A 24,722-nucleotide genomic window follows, 5' to 3' on the forward strand; every position below is an offset into this window, starting at 1 on the left:
CACTAACGGAGCGAGCATGTGACACAGTGGTAACACTGTCACCGGTGAAGCACCTTAGAGTTGAACCAGAACCCAATCAAGCCTCTAGTCTAGTGCTAACTCCCATTCATAGGAAATACAGGAGAGAGGAGAGGAAGTTAAATGACCTTTTAAGGGAATACACAGGCTACTCCCAAATCTGGGGACAGTCTACATTTTCTGTGACGAGTTAATAATATTAAGAAAATATTAGCGATTTAAGAGAGCTAACAAGCATATGTAGCATGTGGACACTGCTGGATCTTTATGAAAAATAAATTAACTGGAAAAAGACATTTTACAGAAAATTTAGGGAAGAGTGTTATGGGTTGAGCATTAAAAATATTAACTTTTTGTGGTGATAATGTTATGGTTATATAAGAAAAGTCCATTTTTTAGAGCTGTGCATTGTAGCATGCAGGAATAAAGTGGCATGCTATCTGGGATTAACTGTGACATCTTTAAGAAGAAAATAAATAAATCAGGTAACCATGTCAAAATCTTGATAATTATTAAATCTGATGATCCGTATTTGGGGGTTAGCAGCATTATTCAGTTATGAGTGTGTTTAAAAATTCTATTTTGAAATTTATAAAAAGAGGTGAAAAAAACCTAAGATAGAAAAATCTCTATAAACTGACACAATCAGAGAAACTTGTAACCAAGTGCAGCTCTTTTCAACATTTAACTCTAAATTCTCAAGAACGCGGCTTCCTCCAGCTTATGCCATGAAACTGTGAACTAGAGCATGTCAGCCGCCTGGCCCGTTACCTGACAGTCTTTCATTGCGTTCTGAACCGAAGCCTGGTCTCCGATTCGATGTTGTTGTTTTAGTCTCTTTTCCTGGGTTTCAAACCAAGTTTTCATACACTGTACATTATTTTCATATTCTGACCAAGATTCCAATAAGCCTTCCAACAGCTGGATCTGAACAAACATAAGGAAATAAAATTTGCGATTTTATTTTAAATCCAAATCACTGGCAGGCCACTATTTCTCCAAACAGAGAATTCGTAAAAATACAGTCCACTGTATGTATGATTTAAAATAAACGTTACAAAGTACGAGTCAATGACTATTTTTTGGTAAGCAAGCAAAGAACTTAAGTCAACTTGAAGCAAGGCCCAAAGAAATTAAAAGGCATCCTTAAAAAACTAAAACAGTATGCAATATGCAAAGGGGGGAGGGTGCATACGATAAAATGATTGGCATGACTAAAGGGCACCTAGGGCCACATGTCCTTCAGCGGCACTCTCCCAGCAGCGGCCCTGAGCCCAGTGTACGTAGCTCTATACTCATGGAGTTAATTTTCTTTATAGGATGTGCCCCTCTTGGAGTGTCCCTGGCATGCGGGCAGCGGAGGCCACCGGGCTCACCTTCTCCGCTACCAGGCCCTGCAAGATCAGCCAGCTTTTATTCATTGCTCCCAGCTGCTCGGCAAAGTTAGTCTTGTCGCTGCGTTTACTCTCCACGTCCTGAGTGCTGATCTGCAGCACGGACTGGTTCACAAAATCCACTGTCAGCTGCTTACAGTTAATGTCTATCTTAAAGCCCTGGGGAGAGAAGGGAGAAAATAAGAAAGCGAGGTCACACCTACGCGCATGTCTCACGTTTCCTCAGGAGTTGGGAAACCTTAAGCAACCTCAAGCTTAATTTTGCGACTTCCATGACTTAGCCCAACTGGCACCATCTGTGCGTATGCATAGAACCCGTTATTTTCAGAAAGTGAACATACGGGGTGTCCTCCCAAAAGGTGCACACACTTTAACAGCTGACAGCTCCGTTTTGAAAAGGAAATGCATTTTAATAAACACTGCCTTAAAAATTATTCAAAGTGTGTGCATACATTTTGGGGGGGGGACACCCTATATATAAAATACATATGCATATACTAAACATAAATCAAATTTATAACTTTTGAATTTATAAATATATTTGAATTTATGAAAACATAAAAATTCAAATTTATAAATATATTGAATATAAACACACATATACATTTTAGGCAGATGTAGAATTGGATAAATTGTGTAATTACACTATAAAATATTTATAAATTATAGTATTTCTTTTTGTGATTTCTTAAAATGACACAAAATCTTATTATTTATTCCCAATACCGGACAACTTTTCTATGCCTGTCACTAGGGGGTGATATACGTGAAATCTATATTTCATAACCTGATTTCCATCTCTTGAGTTCTTGAGTTCCTTCCAACAAAATCGTTCCAAAACATGAACAGTTAAATATGAAAATGTTAAATTACCTTATATTTCTGAAGGTACTCATTGATTGCCTTGCAGCCTATGGCATGTTTTATGTCCTCTTGGTCCTTCTGAATGACATTTTCCATGAGGGAGATCCAGGTCATGACCTCGGAAATGGCATGGCGGGAAGGGAGCTTATCCATTTGGAGCTGCCGAGGGAAGAGAACACATCACAGGTATTAAAATTCAAACCCCATTTCTGTTAACGTAAAAACCCTACATGAATCCTTATTAATGTGCCCACAGAGAGAACACTTCTTAATGACATTTTTGGATCTTAACCTCATTAGAAGCTTGGAACTAAGCATCAGGCAAACGCTGAACAGTAATTGTCATCTTATGTTCACTTGATATCCAATACTATAAACATTGTATAAACACTGACTAATTAATCAAAACACCAGAAAGAAGAAAATATTATTGTTATTTTATAGCTGCTTTTATGACTTTAAAAAAAAACAACTACAAAACATTCAACAGATGTATCTTATTAATTAGCTTGTAAAATCTCTGTGTATTATGACTCAAGAATGTTAAAAGAAGAAAGAAAAATACCACACGACCAACCATCATTTTCTGGAACTTTGGCACTCTAATATTTACTCCTGAGAACATAGCCAATCTCTTCAGTCTTTAACTAAAATATACTTAGAATTCGGAATCTTACTTAATACATCATACATTTATGCCAATACTTATTATAATAATTTGAAGGAACAAAGCAATCATCTAAAATATTTATGGACTTTGGACCTGTCCAGTGTGGCTCAGCGGTCAGAGTGGCAGCCTGAGCACCTAAGGGTTGCCAGTTCAATTCCCGGTCAGGACACATACCCAGGTTTCGGTTCTATGCCCGGTCAGCGTGTGTATGGGACGCAACCAATCAATGTGTCCCTCTCACATCAGTGTTTCTCTCTCTCTCTCCCTCTCCCCTCCCTTCCACTCTCGCTAAAAATCAATGGGAAAAATATCCTTCATGAGGATTAACAAATAAATAAATAAATAAAAAATAAAATATCGATGGACTTCTATGTGGTGCAGAACGATACAGAGATAAATGTGAGATGTTCCCTGTCCTCTAGAAGTGTATAGCTGCTGATTGGTAGGAATAAAAAATTGACATTAAACACATCTATCGTACCTTATATACAGTGATGAGTAGAAAAGAGGGAGAAACATAAAGCCTCTGGGAGTTCAGAGGAGAGAAGCATATTTCCAGGAAAGAGAAACACTGACTTTCCTTCTCCCACTTCTCTTCCCATATTGAACGAATGGCAGTTGCTGTATTGTAGCTAAGATTATATGTCTTTTACATTTATTATTGTTAAATCTTCATAACTACTCACTTTATGAGGTAGATATAGTTACCCACATTTTCCTCACAAGAAAACAAAGAATTTAAACAAGGCCAGACAGAGATTGTAACACACACGTACTAAAGAAGCCCTTGGAATATATGGCATCTGTGGGATAGTTCACTTTTAATATGCAATACAATGGAAGAGAGAAAAGACAAGGTGTCCAAGACACAGCTGATTTAAATTTGTGAGCAAAAGCAGATTGACGTAGCTTTCCATTTAATACCGCTTAAGTCAGTTATTACCGATTCAACCAAGACTCTTGCTATACCTGGTGGAGCTTTTCCTGAACAGCTGGAATATTTGTCAGCAGGTCAGTCCACTGGCTGTCTATGTGTGACAGCTCGGAACGCAGGGCGGCTGTGTCCACTTTCTTTAACCGAAGAAGCTGATTTCCAGTGCTCAGAACAGACGACTTCAGGGACGATTTGGCATCTACTTCTTTGGAAAACTCCTGAAAGTGGTAGCAAAATTCAAGTCAGGACTAAACAGCCAGACCAACGTCTCACATACACAACTTTAAGGGGAGTTATGTTCAACCCTGCAGAGAAAAAACAAAAACAGCCTACCCCTGCCCTGAATGAGAGCCAACAAGGAGGCTACTGCCTATAAGCTACTGAAAGAGGTGGTGTTGAGCCCTAGTGTTTTGCATAATTATTCAACACACAGAGCTCACGTTGACAGAGTCTCTAGAACTTGGTTTATTCCGTTTTCCCACTGAGAGCTGATTTTCTGTTTTTCTAGTGTAGGTCAGGCCTTACCTATAGGCCTGTAAACAATAACGTTGAATCAAATGCTTCGGATTCTTACCAGGAAAGCGTTCAGATGGTCACGGACCATCTCCAGTTCTTGAGGGACTGTGACGGATTGCTGAGTCCAAAATTCCAGCCTGTCTTTCGCAGACTGTAACCACTGAATTAGGGCTGCAGACTCACTCTGATACCTGTAAGTATATTAATGACCCTATAAGGCAACATCCAATCCCTACTTTTCACTAACCCACGTTATTCAGCAATGCTAATTTTACTTTATTAAATTTTTATTGAATTTTTATTGGGGTGACATTGGTTAATAAAATTATATAGGTTTGGGGTGTAGGAGTCTATAATACATCATCTATATATTGTGTGTTCACCACTCCGGGTCAAGTCTCCTTCCGTCACCATTTATTCCCTCTTTGCCCTCTGCTACCCCCAACACTTCCATTCCCTCTGGTAGTCACCGTCCTGTCTGTGTCCCAATGCTAATTTTTTTTTTTTTTTAATATATCTTTATTGATTTCAGAGAGAGGAAGGGAGAGGGAGAGAGACAGAAACCAATGATGAGAGAGTCATTGACTGGCTGCCTCCTGCATGCCTCTGACTGGGGATCGAGCCCGCAACTGGGCATGTGCCCTGACCGGAAATCAAACCTCGGGATCTCCTGGATCCTGGGTCAATGCTCACCTGCTGACCCACGCCCGCCCGGGCCCAATGCTAATCTTAAAACGGGTGTGATAGACTTGCGAGAATGATGCCTTGGGCTAAAACTCTCCAATTCTACTCTCTTAATATTTATGCCTGAAGCAAGCCAGTCTCTCCAAGTTTCAGCTTTCCCTTCTCTAAGCTGACAGTAAAAATATATTTTCCCTGTTCCTTCATGTTAAGGCTATTCAGACAATATTAGATGTTTGTTATTAAAAGGTCTTAGAAATAAAGATGGCACAGAAACAGAGTATTTCATTATGTAAAATCAACCCTCCACCTCTCTTGGATATTCCCATTGTCCCTGAGAAACTTCATCTCCTCAAAGCCCGTTTCTCTTCTTTCTCCCTAGGGTTTTACTGTGACCACCATGTGACGTCAACAGGCCAGGGGGGAGGTCAGCTCAAAGGTGAGGCTGCCTCCCTGCCCACTTCTGATTACATCTTTTTACAATTACACAAGAATCCAAGTGGGGGCCTTGCGCTTGCCTTTATTTTGCAAACAATGTGATAACTTCCTCGAGGGACCATTTTCAAGTCCTGCACCCACTTGCCTTATGAATATTCTTCAACACTATCTAAAGACAGGTAAAACAGTCATTGTATTTACCTGGTCCAGTGTTTCAATATTGTTTCCAGCCTGTGGAGCTCCTTGGACACCTTGTTGGTATTATTTAACCAGTGCTCTCCCAGCTGGTTCAGCTGGCTTTCCAGCTCGGAGCAGCTAATGGACATCAGGAGTCGTTTCCCATCATCTAATACCTGGTATAACTTGGGCTGGTATTCATTAAGGCTGGATTTCAAATGCTAAAAGGTTGGAAAATACTGGGTCAGAAGTTTGGATAAAGCAATTTGTCTCTCTAAGAACCGTAATTTCTCTGATGCCCACAGTGTTTCCATTATCTTTAGTCAAACGTCAACTCTTTGCATCCAAGTAACATTGGAAACTTTTGAGATGTCTCACCTACTAGAAGTGTAGATGTCCTGTTTTGTTGTGTGGTTTTTTTTTTTTTGGTAATAACTTTACATGCGTTTAAAGCTATTGAACTATAATTATTTCAAGATAGTGTGCCATCAGTATAAACTACAGCAAATGCTTGGTGGAGGCTGAATTTTCAAAACGAGCTCTCGTAAAAAAATAAAAGGAAAGAAAAAAAGTATTTTATATTCCATTATAAAACAAACACTTAAAATTTATGTGCTTTCAACAATGTCAATAGCTTGAAATAAAAGTAGCAGTACTTAATATGTAATAGCAAGCTTGTTTAGATTCTGCTAAGACCGTGTGGGGGTTTCCAAAGGAGATGTGGCCACTCCCCCGCCGAGCCGAGATGCCTGCGACGCTGACCTGGTAGAGCGCGATGCGGTCGGCCAGCCTGTCCTCGCTCTCCTCCACCAGGCCCACGCTGGGGGTGCCGCCCTCCACCGCCTCCAGCTGCCTGCTGAGCTCCTGCTGGTCTCTGTCCAGGCGGGACCATGTCTGAAAGGCAACGTCACTCTGTGAGCCAGCAAAGCCCCCTGGGAGCAGCGCTCCTCTTCCTGTGCAAAATACGCACTTGACAGATTCTCTTTAAAGTGCTGTCGAAGGTGCCTGGGGGGGGGGGGGGGGAGGCTTGCTTTGGAAAGCAAAGGATGGCTCTGAAGCCAGGAACCAGATGGTGACCCTGAAAAGCATTGTCAGCAGGCTGTGGCATCTGCAACCAACTAGCAGCATGAGCACGTTAGTTACTAAAGGATCATGGACAAGATACTTAACTCCCCTGAACCTCATTTTTAACATTTAAAAATGGGAATAATAATACCCATTTAGCCCATTTGCAGGACTAAACAGAATATTGTACGCAGCGCGCCTGGAACACAGCGGGCAGTTTCATTCTTTACCACAGGGGCGATGAGCACACAGTGTAACTAGAAGGGATGCGCCTGTTTACGTCAAGTGCAAGGGAATGGAATACAGTACACTTGCAAATTTAAAAAAACACAGACATTTAAGAAATATGAATATATACCATAAACATTCTACTAAGAACTCTCAAATGACTTATTTCTAAATTCAGGTTTTTATTTTTGCTTTAAATTGGAAAATCTGGTTTTCAATCTCTCAAAGTTTGTTTCAATAATTTATAGCAAAGGTCAGAAGTTTTTCAGCCTGACTACCGAAGGCCAGTACATTGTCTTGCCCAGTGTGAACTCAGTGGTCCTGCAGCTGGCTCGCAGAGTGGGGAAGGCTTTTATCAAAATGCAAACAGGAAACACAGTGGGGACAGGGCCACACGGGATGCCGAGTCCAGGGAGTTCCAAGGTCACAGGAGGCAAATCGCAGGGATGGATTTGTCCTGCCTCCACGGTCTGTTTCGTGGTAGGGGGCCTGCTGTGGGGGAAGGCGCTGCACCCGGGGTCTCACCTCCAGAATGTACTCCAACTCCACGCCCCTCTTGTGAGCCCCCTTCAGGACGGCTGAAGCCTGCTCCATCACTTCTGCGTGGAACTGAGTCTCCTGCGGGACTGCAAAGCTGATTATCTTTCTGAAAAGCGTCTCAGTCAAAATCACGTGCGATTCCAGACCCTGGAAGTATTCCTGCAATTTTTCAGGTAGAAAGAGGTCAGCAACTCATTCATATACTATCATACCATGAAAATTGCTTCAAATGCGAAAGCTGACGGTACTCAGCTGATACATGAGTGACACTGTTCCATGGGTCCCGGCCTCCACCTTACCCAGGTGGGGACAGGGGCTTTGGTCTCCTAATTGGCCTCTTTTGTTCCCCCACCAAGTCACCTACACAATGCTGTGCCCTAAACAGGGCCCTGCAGATGTGACCAGCTGCTGATCAAACTGCTCTGCTCTCCGAATCCTTCATCCCTGCAGCCTGGGCTTCCTTTCTGTCCTGACACGCCTCTCACTAACTCCACCACCCAAATGGGCCTCCTTGTCCCTGGGACACATTAGCTCCCCTTCCCCACTGGCTTCTGCTCATACTCTGTTCTCACTGAGACGACCTCACCTCACTCATTCACGACTTTCATTCCTCTACGGTTGGGCTTGAGCTTTACATACTAAGAGGTATTGTATTTTTAAATCTCCCTCGGATTGCACCTACACACAACAGAGCTGTAGGCCTTGTGCAATCCTACAAACGTGTTCTGAATGGTTACTTTTGATGTGTCAAAGGCCCCAGAGGAGGGAGACAGGGTTTATCACGTTTCCTGTTCCCGGCCCCACTGAAGGCCTGGGAATCAATAATTATACTGAGTGTGTACTATGTGCTGGGCACTCTGTCAGCACTTGACGAACTCATTCAATCCTTACAGCAACTCTATGAAGTGGACAGGTTTACTTTCCATATTACAGGTGAGGTTGCTGAAGCGTCCTGTCTATGGAACTTGCCCAAGGTCACAGCAGAAGCTAGGTCTCCCTTAGAAAATACTTGGCTCAGGAAAAGCTAGAACTGTTATTTTTAAGCAACCAGCAATTATTATATCGTAGGATCTTAAAGTTGGAAGAGAACTTGGACGTCACTGAGCTCAAATTCCTGGAAAGCTGACGCTCCTTTTACAACCCATCTCCCGGGACAGCCTTGGATTGACGTCCTGTGGCCAGGAGGGCTGTCTGTTCAAGCAGCTCACCCCTGTTAGCATCCTTCATCTATTGAGCGTTATTTCTCTGTTATTTGTCTTCATCGATCCTAGTTTCTTCTCTGGAATAACTCAGGAGGATGTTTTATTACCAGGGTCAAAGATTTGAGAAAAGCCAGCTGTGAACTTTAAAGCCATGTTTTCAAAGCCAGATGATAAGGCTTTAATAAATCATGAAGCTTTGGATAAAAACCTCTGGGAAAAAATAGCAAGAAGTATAATAAAAAAAATAAACAAAAATCCACCTTTAGAAGCCACCAGAGAGCTACATGATGGTAGAATGTTAACCATCTATAACCCAATGGGGTTTTTAAAGTTTCCTTGTAGGAAATTCCCATTGTCTGGGAGTTTGGGGCTCTGGACTGGCAAGACTGCTCTTTCTGTAATCATTGATGATAAAGCGAGAGTCACCTGTGTGGGTGCATTGCACGGATTCGCCTGAACTAAGGAGTCGTGTCTAACTGGAACCTGGTATGGCACAAACTGATGGAGCAGTCGCAGGCCAACCAAGTTCGATTGTCCCCGGGAAAAAAGCCTTGAGGCCTCTAGAGGACCATGTGCTTAAGGCCAAAAGAACCAGGAGACATACGTAAGAGACAGAAACCCAAATTCAGAGCCGAGCGAGGAGTCCTTGGCCAGGACAGGGGAAGGCAGAGAGAGCGCACCTAGGACTAGGGGAACCAAGGGGCATAAAGGACACGGGAAAATAGCAGTTACGGAGGAAGCTGGGCTCCTTTGAAGAGATGCCCCGAGTTTCCCGTTGACTGCAGTTGAGAGAGAGAGAGAGAGAGCCTGGCTGATACCCATGAGGGGGTGATAATTAAAATTACTGGTAAGGTTGGCATTCTTTTTTAACTGGTAACATTATAGAACATATCATCTATAATTGTTCTGTGCTACTGAATGCCAGTGAGTTTGAGTACACATTTGTTGACCGCTTTAGAGGTTAACTGATACAAGTAGAACTCCTAAAAGATTGAAAAAACTGGGTTTTACTAAGTATATCTCAGTAAGTGATATTACGCTTTCACAAGTACTGTCTGTCTGTCTCTCTCTCTCTCTTTACCTTATGTTTGTCAAGCAGTTGCTGGACTTCCTCTTTGGAAGACACGATCATTTTCTGGTCGCCTGCCATCTTCTCTTGTCCAGTCTCCAGCAGGTCGGCCAGATCTTGCAGGGCCCTCTCGTACTGACTCTTGAGCGCTAGGGTCTGGTTCAGTCCACTCCGCCGAGAGCCAATGGTCATCATCAGTTCGTCATACATGTCCTTAGAAAGAGAGACAGCAATATTCACACTCAAGCCATGGTATGGCTTCTCTCTAAAGATGTATTTCCTACCACACCCACGACCCAAGGACGCTCCTTCAGGTGGTGCTCTGCGTATAGGGCACCTGTCTGCCTGCCCCTCTTAGAATCCTCGCTTCAGAAACTTCTTTCAAAAAAGATAAGCTAGGTTCCAATGGATATGCAAAGAGGTTGCCTAGAAATGATACACAAAGTAGATGTGACCACTGTCTTCCTGGGATGTCAATGTTTGTGGCGAGATGTGGGGTTAAGATGTTGCAAACTTGTTCATCGGGGTGAAGGGAAATGCCACAGAAAATGTGATTCTGATTTTTATCATGTTCTCAACATTCACAGCATTTTAGAGTAATTGAATAAAGTATCTTTGACACCCCGGCTGCTAAATAATCATCAGGTTTGGGACTATCCTTCGAATGAAGAGCCTGAGAAACGGAGGAGTTTAATGTGAGCCCAAAGCTTTTACGACTTGAAAAGGCAGCGCTTTTTGCCAAATGTGGTGCAGTAGATAAATATCTTAACTGAGAAGACATTTCAGGAGATGATGATACACCAAGCACACAATTTATTTGAGCCACATGGCCCTGATTAATGCGCCATGCTCAGGTTTAGCCGGCCAGAGACATCCAAGCTGGAAAGTTCAACGTGAAGGCCTATTTACAGCTGTGACGCTGGACTCGTACGCCTGGCACTCAAGCGCTGTCGGGAAGCCGCCTGAAAAGGGGCGCAGTGGGGCCGTGGGCTCATGACACTGTGAAATGGTAGATGGTGGAATGAGACCCTTAAAATAAAAATGCTCCTTTAAAAATAAGAGCTCTTTTACTTTCTTTAAAGGAAGAGCCCGTGAGGCTGGGCTGGATGCGGACTCGTGATTCCTCAACCGTCAGTGATGGGCAGAGAACGACGTGCCTGTGGCTCCATGCAAATTCTTTTCTTAGTGTAACTTAGCTATGTTGCTTATCAAAGGCTAACTTTTGCTGGTCTCAGGTCCCAGGATCTGCCTACCACCCTGATACCAGATTCAGGAAAGCGAAGTAACCCAGAGTTGCCCTCTGCCCCTGAGGGAGCTCGGGAGGTCTGTGTAGATGTCAGCTACCTTCCTGTTTAATTTCTGTTGTTGTTGCTCTGGAACTGAAACAATCACTCTTTTCTGTTCAAACACATATACAAGAGAAACTATAGTTTTGAACAACTACTTTTTAAAAACTACTTTTTAAAAAAGCATTAGCTTGAGTATTTTTTCATTAAAACAGATTTTTGGGGTACATTATGATACACAATAGAGCTCCCTTCTTTATCTTTTCTAGGTTGGACAGATAATTATTACATTTTCTACCATAGAAAATAATATACAACTAAACTATACTACAATGCTTAGTCATTGGAATCATAATAAATGTCAGGGGGGAAAAAGAACCTTAGAAGTACGAGAATACAATATGTTTATTGCAGTGTATATGGTAGAAGTTTCAGCAAATTTTCTAAGAGCTACTTCGAAGAAAGATTAGAATTTAAGTGATAGGAATTTTATCGAGAAAAACCAAGAAAATAGAGAAAATGATTTTTTCCTGACTTCTGGTTCGGAGGCATGAGTGAGTGCTGCTGGCGGGAAGTCAGACCTGGAGCTTGGAGAGTTCCTGCAGGGCGGGCTGCTCAAGCTGCAACTTGTCACCACGCTTCTTTAGTTCCGCGATTCCTGCATCCAATTCCTTTAGCCCCTCGGCAGCCTGTTGTATCGCCTGGGTAAAATTTATGATATTTCGTTAAAACGTCCACGGATAACTTCCCACAAACGTGTGACTATCGCGTCTCCTTACTGATCCCTCTTCTGTCCACATAAAACAATACACCCAACAAAGCTTGTTGCAGAACAACATAGAAACCGCGGTCGCCTACGATATGGAAAAGCGGAGGGGGTCCTTTAGGATACTACCCACCGGCTGTCTTAAAGGTAAGGAGGTAGGCGGTGCTGGGAATGGAGGGTTGGGCGAACAATACCTCCCGCAAACAAAGAAAGAAATTCCCAAATAAATAGCAACGACACCCAAAAAGAAGCATGACATAGGACGTTAGAAAGAGGCATCTGCCTGAGCTCTCTGGGGGCTCCTGTTCTGGTTTCCTGAGAGGCAGTTTTGAGCATCTTTGAAAACACGTGACAGCACAGTCAGGGAAAGCTCACCCTGAAGCAGACAGTCACACAATCAACAAGTGGCACAGCGGCTGCTGAGCTAAGCCCTGTCTCCCCAGGGCGAGGCGTGCAGGAGCAGAACAGGATCTCCGCCTGGCCCCCAAGAGCTAACCGTCTGGCTAGGGAGCCAGAGTAAACGAGGACAAGAACAGTTATGTGCTAAACTTGACACGAGTCGTCCCTGGCAGAGCGCTGAGGAAACAAACGGGAGATCCCGTGAATCCTGGGGCAGAACAAGCCAGCCCTTGGGGAATGAAAAGAACGTCAGCTCCGATGGCAGATAAAAACCATGTGTCCCATTTTCTTTCCCGAAGCGCCCCCACCACCACCACAGAAAATATTGGGTTGGCTTGTTTTAGGGTGTGTGTTCCCCCTGTAAATCTACAAGAACAAGGCAAAAGGAAAGAAGGCAATACCAACAAAATGTTGAAAGCTGGAGGTCCAAAGACACGTGGTAATTGACTTAGGACATCTCAGAAAGCTGGATCCTAATCCAGCAGGGGGTCTTTACCCCCAAATTTACAGCCACAGGAGTCTCTGGCCCTCTGGTAGAGTCAGAGGGGCGCTGAGTAACGAGGGCTGGTGAGAGAAGCGCCTTGGAGAGAAGTTAGATTCCCAGGTCCCTTCCCGCACTCCACGCTCCCCCTTCCTTCCCTGGTGAAAGGTGGAACGCTGACCCTCTGGAGAAGGGAAACAGACAGTCTCTGGGCTGAGGGGCACCAGACACAGCCGCGGGCTTGAGCACTTGAGTGAAAACAGAGGGGGAGAGTGAACGCCCCCTGAATGCTGAATGCGGGGCCCCTGCGTCTTCTGGAGTGCTGCAGCCAGGCCCTACTCTCCAGATAGGAAAGGGAAAAATATGAAAAGACCAACAGAGAGACCTAAAAATCTGACACAAGGATTCTCCAACAAATAGCCCACGTAGACCACCCGTCCGTAAATCTCAACATTGTCAAGCCTTGGCCATCCATCAAGCTGCCACTTAGGTGATTAGTCCTCCATCCTAAACTAAACAGACAGCAAAGGATTTCCTGAGAAATGCCTCCACGTGAAAGGTGGAAACCCAAATAAGCAACAAAAATAACCTGGAGGGAAACCAATTACACAGGGAAAATAAAACTTCATTAAAAAAAATAATATACCCAGAGAGATGACAAAGGATAATGCATCTATTTTTAAAAAAGAACAGGATACTATAGAAAAGGATCACTGAGAAAACCGAAATGAGCTCTGGGAAAATTAAACATATGGGAGCAAACTCAGGAGAAAAGTTTGGAGTTGAAGTTGAGAAAGTTTTCCAGAAAATAGAGCAAAAAGACAAAGAGAGAAATGTCTCTCGATAACAAAATTAGAGGACTGGACCAGAATACCCAATATCTGCCCCCCTCCCCCAAGTTTCCAGAAACAGAGACAGATCAAATAGAGGAATAAAAATATTAAATAAATCATTAGAAACTTTTCCAGAATGCAAAGGGGAGAGCAGACAGATTGAAAGAGCCCATTGAGCTCCCAGGCCAGCGGATAAAATGGGCCTGCCCCCAGGCACGTCGCTGTGAAACTGCAGAACACTGGGGTCTTTGGGGAATTAGAATGATTTTAGATTCCTAAAGCTAACACCAGGATCTAGAAAACAATAAAACAAAAGCCTCAAAACTCTACAGGAAATGGATTTCCGACCAAGAATCCCATGAAGAGCCAAGCTATGGATAACGTGTGGACATAGAATCAGAACATTTTCAGAGATGCAAAATACTGAAAAACATGTCTAGCATGCACCCTTTCTCAGCAGGGATACGCACGAACAAAACAAGGGAGCACGACTTCCTCAGGCAAGGAAGGTCCAACAGAGGGAGAAGCGGGGGAATTCCCAGAATGGTGGTGAAAGAAGATCCCGAGGACAGCGTTGCACTAGGCTAATGGGCAGCCCAGAGTGTTCTAGCTCAGACTGTCACAGGTCAATACGGGGTATATTCAGAGGTGTCATCCCCATGGCTTCTGTATTATTACCTGTTTAACCCAAGGAAAGTAGGGATGGAATTAGCACTTTTTTTTTTTTTAGTGGCTTTCCATTTATTCAAAGAAATAATCTAGTTATTTACTTTTAACTGTGGCATTTAGTTATCTTGGTCAGTTACTAGTAAAAATGTAGCTTGTGATCTTGCGCATCCTGTATTTCACATTAGAAATTCAAGGCAAGGCATCTGGCTGCTCAAACCTTTTCTTTAGAATCAGGTACATTATAAGCTAAAAATAAAATAATTAAAATTGAAAACAGTTTTTTCTAAGCAGGAGATATGACATAGCGGGTAAAATTATGGTCAAGAGAAGTACGTATTCACATGTAATTTATAAACTATTTTAGGCGATCTCTCTCAGGTAGGTAGGTAAAGAGATATGGATAACTCTTTATATAGAGAAATGTTCTGGGTGATTCTCGACAGTCTATTCATAGGACGCTTAGAGGTCTACTGGAATTAGGTTATAACATTTTATTACAAGGCACATTTTTCATAACTATGTAGCTGATGAAACAAGAGGTATTCTGAGTAGCATCTTCCCCATTTCTCCTCTCGTCCCTGTTCCCCCTGCCATTACCCTAGTCTGAATTCTCATTCCTTCCTTTCAGTCAGGCTACGTGAAGCCCCGTGATGAACACCCTGCTCCCGGACCCTGGCGCTGCCAGGCCCGCCCTCCGGAAGCAGGCTCTGGCACCGAGACTCACTCTCACCCTGCACCATCCCCAGTGGCCTTCCACCGCCAGTTCTCCCCGGTGAAGACAGGCATCCAGGGTGTTTAAGATGATCCATAAGGATGAAACACCACATCTTTCACTCATATTCAGCCACATCACTTTCAATTTTCATTTCTGTTTCTGCGTGTGCTTTATAACATCGTGCCTGTTTATAACTTATAAATAAGTACATAGTCATATATTTGTGGTATGTGCTTGTTTGTTTTAACTAGTGAGGTGTGCGATCAATAAAGTTTGGAAACCAATGAACTGCGGAATAAAGTCCAAATTCTCTAATGTGCACTAGGCCCTACAAGGTACCTCAAATTTTCTCATCTGACCTGTTTCCCCTCAATCACATTCATTAATCGCAAGTTCAGCTGGAAAGGATTCCTCGCCTTTCTCCTGAAGAGCTCTGAGCCGTCTATCACGTACACCTTGGTTCTCGCTGTCTCCTTACGTGGATGCCTTTCTTCTCAGTCTGTGTGTCCAAACTTCTAAGTTTAGTTCAAATTTCCCTTCACAGACTCTTTCCTGACCTTCCCCCTGCTGGAGGCAACCTGCCCCTCTTCTGAATGTCCACAGTGCTCCTCTGTACCACCTCCGGGACAGTGTGACTTCCTGCGCAGGTCACTGACATTCATGTCTAATCTCATTGTTCGGGGACACACTTCTTCAGGTCAGCATCTGTCACTGACGCCTTTTCCTAGCTCATATTTCCTAGTTCCGTGCAAGTGTAAGTGAGAGTCAGTGTAACCTGGCCAGTCATTCAAATCCAGCTCTTAAAAACAAAATACGTCACCAACGAAAATGCCAGAGTAGGCCATTCATCTTTCATAGCATAGTTGACATTTCATGGTAAATCCTATCTACTCTATGCGTTTGCTCTTTTTGGAAAAAGGCAACTGCAAATACCTCTATCTGCTCCGCCACGGGCCGTTCACACGCGGTTGCCAGTTTCTGCAGAGTGATGTACTTGTTGTCAGCCAGCGAGGTAAACAGCACCTTCAGATCGTTCTGGGGGAAGGCGGAGGGACAGGAAGATTTCACATGGGCACCGGGAACTCAAAATGGTTGTAAACAAACACACATTCTTAGAAATGATATACAGGTATAGAAATATTATGTCCAGGAAAACACAATACCGTTCTCTGAGAAGGTAAAGGAAACTGGTAACAATTTACCCAAGTGCTAAATTTGATTTTTGAAGAATTTGTTACACAAACCATTTCTAACACAACACACATGGAGACAAAGTATACAAATGAAAAAGCAATGCTGGTCACCCTGAGTTTCTTGTTATGTCTGAAATAAAAACATACAAACATTCCAGCAGATATAGTCCACTAATGACGTCTATCTAGTAAAACAACTTGTAGACATTACCTGGATTTGGGAAAATAATATGGTTCTTAAGAATAATATGATTCATTTTCCCCTCTCCCCTCTCTCTCCCTCGCTTCCTGCTTTTCCCTATTTTCAAAGAATTTACACAGGCTCATAAAAAGCCACCTAGAAGTTTAGAAAATAGCTGTCTCCGTGATGACCAAAGACATGTTAAGAGAAAACACCAACAGGCCTTAGCCAAGCCTTTTGTTCATAAACATTACTCACTTCAAAGTCCAAATATGCCCTGGCCGGGTAGCTCAGTTGGTTAGGGAATCGTCCCAATAGCCAAGATTGTGGGTTCGATCCCGGTCAGGGCCCATACCAAGATCAACCAATGATGCGTAAATAAGTGGAACAACAAATCAATGTTTCTCTCTCTCTCTCTCTCTCTCTCAAAAATCAATAAAAAAGTCCAAATATATTTATCTTGAGTTAGATTTGTACAAAACTGAAGGAACTATCAGGATGTTGGTACTCACTTCTAAAGGGAAAAATGAACTGGGACAACATTTGAATGATAAAATACTTAACCCCCTACCCCCCAACCATCAGCAAACTTCTTATTGGTCAGCAAGCAATGGAACGGGCTGCCTGGCTGTCCGTGGCAGGATGAAGCCTGATTTATCACCACTTCTCGGGGGGCAAGTCAGATACAAGGGCACGTTGCCAAGACACAGAAGTTTTGACTATCTCCCGAGGCGGACAATCACACCAAAGAAGAAAAAACAACTTTAAGGCTGTCTGGGAGCATCATCACACAAAATGCAAGGCTCAAAGGCAAAACAGTGAGTGGACTGCAGTAAATTTTTTTTTAAAAGGAATGAACAGGAGAATTTGAAAGAAGCATACAATGCTATGGGTCTGCAAGCCTAGATGCAGACTAAATAGGAAAATGTAATAACGGCACTGGAAAAATGGTGCTAGAAACAAGGGTTTGGCTTATGAGATATGATATTGCTTGGGTTACCACAAAACCCTAGGAGGCCATCAGCATGGGTGTGATTTAATAGTTGCAGACACGCAGGCTCTGAGAAGCAGCTAAGGCTCTCCAGCAGGAGGGGACAAAGCCAGCATTTGAACCCAGGGGGGTTGGCTTTAGAGACTCTGTTCTTAATTTTTGCTCTTTTGACTTTGCAAAATGAATATGAGAACAATGTTTAGCTAATAGGGATGTCGTGAAGATTAAAGACGACAGTACACGTGAAAATATTTTGTGAATAAAAAAATGATACACGAATGTCCATGATAATTTTACTTTGTAGTTTTAAGAATATAAGCTACCGCAAGGCAGAGGTAATGTGTCTCTCTAGATATATATATATCCAAAAAACTCCTTGTTTCTTGGCTAATTCTACATTTATTTAACACGTTACAGTATTTTTTTTTCTCCTTTGGAAATCAAAATTTTTACATTAAACTTTTGGTCCTGATCACAAGTGTCCATTTTATAAAACTTCTATGTCTGTTAACAATAAAATTCAAGGAACACTTAAGTATTCCCAAAGGGTACCTTTTTATTAGGAATGAAAATCAACATTAAAGGTTTGTCAGCTACTTTTGCATCTGCTGAAATTTATAGTCGTAGGGAAAGTTTCATAGGCATACAATTATTCAGTTGGCAGCAGAACTCTGGTCTGAGGGCGGGGGCTGGGAAGTAGCTCAATATATTTAAACACAGGTGGGACTCATTAGGCCACAGTCACTTGCGACGGGCCTGGAGTCCAGGCTTCACTCAGTGTTACGGCCCTTTCTGCATGTTTCTTTGGTTATTTGTTTTAATTGCCACTATTATCAACTGGAAGTTATAGTTATAATGTGCCATAAATATGACTTTTATTGGTTGAATCTGAAGTCCTACTCAGCTCTTAAGTTTGGTTGGCTGGTTTTCTCAACCTCCATTTCTAGGAGCATAAAACTCTTAGTTTTCTAACTCTTGAGTTCAATCCCCTAATTTTTCTGTAATGTTCTTGGTCTTCACTGTACATTTGGGGGGAAAAAACAGGTCTAGGTATATCACACTCCAATACGACATCCTGTTTATGACTGACTATGGCTGGGGAATGGGCAACCTCTGCTTGATAACGTCTTACCTGGAAGTTTAGTATTTGCTGAAGTCTCTCCTTCATCTGATGACATCGCTGATTCACTACTGAGTCGAGCAAGGACAGCCTCCCCAGAAGGCACCCCAAAGTGTCTTCGATGACATCGCGGTTGTCACCATTCTCCGGAAAGGCTTGGGAAAACAGGTTCCTGTTCTTATCCATTTCTTCCGACATTTCCTTAATATCTTTGGCAAGAGTCTGGGTGCAGAAGAGAGAAGGCCATGTCAACGTTTAGACCCAGGAATCTACGTACATATCAAGTCCTCGCGTCACAGACAGCCGGGCGCTTTGCGAGGTGGCGGGCTCACAGACACGCGCTGCCAAACTGACCTCCTGGTTGAAGAGGCAGGTCTCCGTTTCTTCTGGGATCAGGGCTGTGGCAACAAACAGACGTTCCTCAACACCATCCAACCACGTGGAGGCAGCTGAGACTCCCTCATACAGCTTCTGTTCCAAGTGAGTGTTCTGCCTCTTTGTCCCTCCACCCTGGGAATAAAGAGGCGGAGGAAGGAATTAATTACAGTGTTTGGAGAAATGAAAGAAAATCACCAGATGATGAGCCCTCAGGGTCCAGAGGCCCTGCCTTCCAGGGCTTTTCCCTAGGGTTGGGTCGCCACAGTTCACGCCCAGGGCTGGAAGAACTTCATGAAGACCAAGGTCCGTGAGCAACCTCAGAGCACGGCCCTACCTGGGATGAAACCTCCTCGAAGGCCTGGTTCAATCCGTCCAGCAGAGACGTCACTGCAGATTTGTCTTGGGTCTGCCCGCCCCCTTTGTACAGCGGCACGCCGGACAGGAGCCGATTTGGCCTGCTGTAGAGCTGCAGACAAACGGGGTGGCTTACTTAAGAGCATAGGTACTGTGTCCGGGTTCCTCAGATCCAAAGGAAAGGACTAGAATTTGCTATGTTAATACCACGGCACGGGACGGCCCAGATGCGCATTGCTAGCCCAGGACCCGGGACTAGTTTCTGTCTTAAATCCTGCTGGGGCAAGGCTGGGTTCTGGCCTCACTCACCAGCTCTAAAGGCTGTCTAGTCCTCTGACTCTCTGGCTTCGGCTTAGAGAGAACTAACAGCGATTTACCTGGAACCCCTGCGGCTCCGTTCAATTCCACTGGGTTTGGCTTGCTGGGTGGAGCAAGTCCAGCGTCACACAGCACCTACCCTCTTGCAGGCCAGCCTGAGCATGGGCCGCAGGAGCAATTCCAGCGGGCCGCTGGCTTCCCTTCCTTTTAGAACCACCGCGGTCCCAACAGTTTCTCATTGAGACCTTCTGAAACTATTAAATACTAGAAATAAGGGTGGAAAATAAGACAACTTGACAATTCAGTTCCAGGCTTTTGCAGTTCCCCTGGTTTACGTCCATATATCCCTGGTTTACGTCCATAATTATTGAAGTTGTGAGATATGGGGTGGACACTTAAAATTTAACGGTTTATGCTAATGAGTAATCAGATATTGATTGCCTCTGAGGAAAAACAGTACCTAGAAATCAAATTTTCACATATAAACATACAATTGTTAGGGGAAATGTGAAACGGGCTTGTTTACGAAAACGTAGAAAGAATAATTTGTTTCATGACTTATTTTGGGATTAAGAATGAAAATATAGATGGCTGCACAGTTATATTGTCTCAGCAAAGCTGCACATCTTTTATACGCGTTAATGTATGAGAGCGAAATGTCTGGTACCACTTGTTCTTCCTGTTCCAGAGTGTTCTGTAGTCGCTTCTGCTTGGTGCTAAATTCTTGGTGCAGGCTTTCCCATTTCACTCGCATCTGGGCTTCGGCAGGGGCCTTCTCTCCCTCTGTCCCCAACGCCTGGGATGACCCATCAGGCTTTTCACTGTTAGGGGAATAAATAATCTACGTTCACAATGTGTGCGAAAAACTGATAGGTTCCAGGTAACTTACTGTGTGCGTGAGATGCAGCCTTCCAAATTAGAACCAGATTATTTCAGTCACTAGCTCACACTTTTAAAAATATAAATTAAAATGGAAAGTGTGAGAGTAACCATAAAACAAATATATTATAACGGAGCCATGAACACAGAGATGATTTTAAATATATTGGAAATAGCTCAGCATTAAAGACTAAAAACAACTGTATCTTTGGGGATCAGGGAGAATGTGGACAAGGTCTCCTTTGACAAATAGCCTGAGAATGAATTCAAAACCGTAAAATGCTGCTTAGTTTCTCCCCTGAGCCCAGAGGCCAGGTGCCAGGTGATGGACGAGATTTTAGGGCACGGACTAGAGGGAGGCACCTGCCTCTCACCCTCAAAGACACGCAGCGGCGTGCGTCTGAGAATTACTAAGGCGTTTAGGGTGAAACAGAGCTGAGTTTTAAATCCCCGCTCCATCGGCTGGACACCCAAAACTAATATAATACTGAATGTCAACTGTAATTAAAATAAAACATTAAAAACAAATTTAAAAAATCCCTGCTCCAGCACATTAGATTTGAGACTTGAAGTAATTGGCTTCATGTCTCTGAGTCTCAATTTTCTCTGCTTTAAAAGAAAGATATTACCTATCCTGCAGGATGTTTAAGATAAAAGTTTGATCGAGATGTTTACGTTTCTTCGGGCGTTAGGAAAACAGTGACCAGAACAGAGAGAGCGTGTGGAAACCTACCCAGCACCAGCGGAGGTCTCCGCAGCCGAGTGTTGGGTTAGAATTTCCTCTCCGCGGCTGGCTACTGACCGGAGGAGGCTCTTCTGCTCGGCTAACTCCTGTTCCAGCTCCTGCTCAAGTGGAACAAACACAGCCTTGTGACTTCCCGAGTGTCATCTACAATCATGGTTCTATGTCTAAAACAGCCTCAGGGACCTCTTGCAGTAAGTTTTTAAGTTTTCACGTTGTGGTGCAAAAAAAGGTGTGGTTTAGGTAAAGGCTCAAACATCTCTCCAAAGAACTCTACAGCTTTCATGGCTTTGGTGAAAGGTATCTGAAAAATCTTGGGGGAAAAAAAATCAATGGGACATGAACATTTTGCTGGGCAACGGTGCCCTCTAGCGGTACAAAATGCATTTTCATTTTTCGAAATTCATACGGCCTTTTTCTAGTGGAGACAGAGCCTTGAGAGCAGCTGCTCTTTAATTCCTCACATACTTGATAAATCGGATTATCAATGGATTTGGTTTCACTTTTTCATACTTTATGATAAATGGCTTTGCTCTTTGAGAAAATGTTTTAATATGCCAGATAAGGTCTGATGAGAAATCATTCTTATTCATCAAAGCTCATTTTTTTTTCATGAGGTACTAATTTGCAACCATATTTGTGATGGTGTCTACTTGAAAGTAGGAAATAAGCTGCATTTCTTAAAAAAAAAAAAAAAAAGTAACTCAGACTTTCACCAATTCTTAGAGGTCTTCCTGAGGTTTTTATTACATAAAATAGTCTGAATTGGGGCAAGTCTGAAAACAAGAGTAGTAATCTTGATAAGGCAGATTTTCATTGTTACACTATTTGTAAAGCCTTCCTTAAGGAGTAGACTTTAACATGACCAAGCACAAAAATGAAAAAACAAAGCAAAACAAAACCACAGAGACATGACCGAGCGTTCCAGCGGTCACGAGGGAGTCCCCTGAAACATGTAGCCGGGTCTCTCCAAAGAGCAGACAAAGGTGCATTCTGCCTTGAGAGCACCGGTAACCTGTCCTTCTAAACGTGTCTCTGTGGTGTCTGCTCGGCGCACCTGCCAGCTAGAGGGAGGGAGGAAATGCTTTACTTTTTGCTGCTGGAGGCTGCTCTGCCGCTGGTGGGCCCACGCGGAGCGGGCCTGGGCCAGCCAGTCCTGGACGCCGGGCCTCTGGGTGGCAGCTGGGTCCCCGTCGCTCTCCTCCTTCTCTTGCGCTGTCCCCTGCTTTTAACAAGGCAGAAGTCAAGAGTCATACGACCCACAGGAAAACCCTAACCTTGGTGTGGTCTGTGTAACACCAAAGGGGCTCCATTTGGATGTGAAACCGTATTTTAAAAAATGGTAACGCAAAACTCGTCAAATTTACGGCATTTTCAGGAAGGAAGACAATAAATAGACATTTGAGGGGGGAACTGCCTATTTAGAGGTGGGGGTTTTTAGCGGACCGATATGGTCACCAGCATTATTCTAGGATATTTCCCACAAGAGCACAGTAACTCTAGATCTCGCTGCCTCTACTAACGTCATAGGACCAGACCCCAGTGTCACCCGCTGCCACCCTGGCTTTGAGGAAGGAGAAAGACAACGTGATTATGTATTATCTGGACGGAATGCAACCTGCTAGATCATTCTGATGGAATGTGAAAGGCCCTAAAATCATTCTGCGTCCCAGAACGGAATTAGTTCTGAATGAGAGATTTTCCATTCACATACATGTCTATGTCAGGGGATAAATTATGTTTCTTATTTATTTAATCAGTCAATTAATTATTTTTACAGAGAGAGGAAGGGAGAGGGTGAGAGAGAGAAACATCTATGTGAGAGCAAGACATCCGTCCGCTGCCTCCTGCACACCCCCTACTGGGGATCAAGCCAGAAACCTGGGCATGTGCCTGGACTGGGAATCGAACCCGCAACCTTTTTGTGCACGGGGCAGTGCCCAACCATCTGAACCACACTGGCCAGGGCAAATGACACAATTTGAACATAGCTCATTCACTAAGTACTTCTCTTAAGTACCCGAGACACATCGGCCACTGTTCTAGGCACCGGGGGTATTTTGCTCAGAAGGGGCCAGACAGCGTTCCTGCTGGGGGGACAGACAATAAGCGCACATGATGAGGTGAGATAAGAGCTACAGAGAACAGGAGACTAGATGACAGGACAGAAACTGAGGGGAAGGGCTTCTGAGGCTGCTCAGAGCAGGCACCCTCAGAGTCAACTGCTCAGAGCGCTGAACAACGGCCAAGATCGAGGGGGAGGCCCTCCAGGCCGGGGAAGAGCTGGAGCAAAGACCTCGGAAGGGAGACCCTTGGCATCTCCCAGAGCGCAGCAGCAGTGAGGACTCAGTGTGGCCGAGCACTGGGGGGCGGGGGGCAGAGACGAGGGGCATTTTGCGGGTCATTTCCATGGAGGAGTGGCCCTGCTGTCTAGCTCTGGAGCTGTCGCTCCTGTCCTTTGGCTCTTTGCTGAATCCGGTCACAGAATGGGATCCAGCCAGGCCAGCTCATCCTGCCTGAGTGCCCACAAAGACCCTTATTTTCAGAATTTCACACTAACTATTTGGATGAAAAAAGGTGGGTTCGAGGGAAAGCTACCTCACAGGGTGTTCTGATCAGAAATTCCTAAATGGGCCGTTCGGGGTGGGAAGTCATCCCCCAGGCATATCTTTACCCTAAGCAAGCCCCGCCCGTTGTTCCTGCGCATCTAGCTTAACGCGCCTTTGGAATAATCCGTGCCCCCTCAGGAGAGCACACAGTCTTACTAACCATCCCAGAACCCAGTCCCCGCCTTGCTTTCTCCCACCTCCATATAATCTCCCTTGATCTCAAATGCATCAGAGAAACTGCTGTTCTCCCGAGCACCTGAGATCTCGCTCCCGAGCATATGTTGTCAGTTTGGCTCAAATAAACTCTTCTAAAAATTTTCTACAGGTTTGGACGATTCTTACGTAGATACTATTATTACAGGGCAATAGACGGAATCTGTTTATCCTTCTGGCTTTTCATTAAAATCCCGGGTTTAAATAGTAAAATGTATGAAATAATAAACTTTGGAAAGTCGGTGTCAGTGCTTGAAGGGAAATGAAGGGAAGGAAACGGTGAAACCTACAGGGAATGCGACACGAATCCTCGCCCAGATTCCGGGCCACCTTAGCTCACTGGCGCTTCCTTTCCTTTGATACGATCCAGCTTCCCAGCGAGAGAATGTGGCGCCGTCAGGACAGCGTGGGTGCCACTGGTCTAGGACATGCTACTGGCATTTCCCACGACCTTCAGAATGGACGATTAGTGACACCCAGTTCAGGACACTGCCCCCTCCTCTAGGAAAGCCTCTCACAGAAAAAGTGATGTTCCTGAGGGTGGGAGATGTGGGGCAGACGGACACTCTTCCAGGGCTGATGCCCATAAATTTCTACAGGGGACAGATTCTGTCCATCTGGGAGCACCCCATCGACACCCAGAATAAGCTCTGAGACATCCTGGGCCTTCCAGCAAGGATGATGCAGCAGGTCCACGGGCACCTGGAGAGAATGACCCCAAAGAAGGCAGTGCGGAGGCCGAATGCCGTCCCCAGGCTGAGCCACTCAGGCTGGAGAGAGAGGGGTCAGGGCCATGCCC

At 44.1% G+C, this 24,722-nt stretch overlaps 1 protein-coding gene across 3 annotated transcripts in view; it reads right to left on the minus strand.

Annotated features, from left to right (window-relative positions):
* The window catches only part of SYNE1 (spectrin repeat containing nuclear envelope protein 1), a 357,645-nt gene that overhangs the window by 81,382 nt on the left and 251,541 nt on the right, over positions 1-24,722 (minus strand). For 2 of the 3 annotated variants that reach the window (XM_081140676.1, XM_081140675.1), the window contains 17 exons: positions 22,192-22,323; positions 21,093-21,202; positions 20,148-20,301; positions 19,143-19,274; positions 18,785-18,940; positions 18,443-18,652; positions 15,879-15,980; positions 11,664-11,783; positions 9,809-10,009; positions 7,511-7,684; positions 6,455-6,586; positions 5,717-5,913; positions 4,455-4,587; positions 3,916-4,098; positions 2,286-2,435; positions 1,395-1,571; positions 790-945 (listed from right to left, as the gene is read on the minus strand). In XM_081140676.1, the coding sequence (XP_080996802.1) occupies positions 790-945; positions 1,395-1,571; positions 2,286-2,435; positions 3,916-4,098; positions 4,455-4,587; positions 5,717-5,913; positions 6,455-6,586; positions 7,511-7,684; positions 9,809-10,009; positions 11,664-11,783; positions 15,879-15,980; positions 18,443-18,652; positions 18,785-18,940; positions 19,143-19,274; positions 20,148-20,301; positions 21,093-21,202; positions 22,192-22,323 (2,619 nt within the window). Of the gene's footprint in view, positions 1-789; positions 946-1,394; positions 1,572-2,285; positions 2,436-3,915; positions 4,099-4,454; positions 4,588-5,716; positions 5,914-6,454; positions 6,587-7,510; positions 7,685-9,808; positions 10,010-11,663; positions 11,784-15,878; positions 15,981-18,442; positions 18,653-18,784; positions 18,941-19,142; positions 19,275-20,147; positions 20,302-21,092; positions 21,203-22,191; positions 22,327-24,722 lie in introns of all 3 variants that reach the window. The other variant, XM_081140674.1, reaches the window with a different exon arrangement.

Source organism: Miniopterus schreibersii (assembly GCF_964146895.1).
Source record: "Miniopterus schreibersii genome assembly, chromosome: 6".
NCBI lineage: Eukaryota > Metazoa > Chordata > Mammalia > Chiroptera > Miniopteridae > Miniopterus > Miniopterus schreibersii.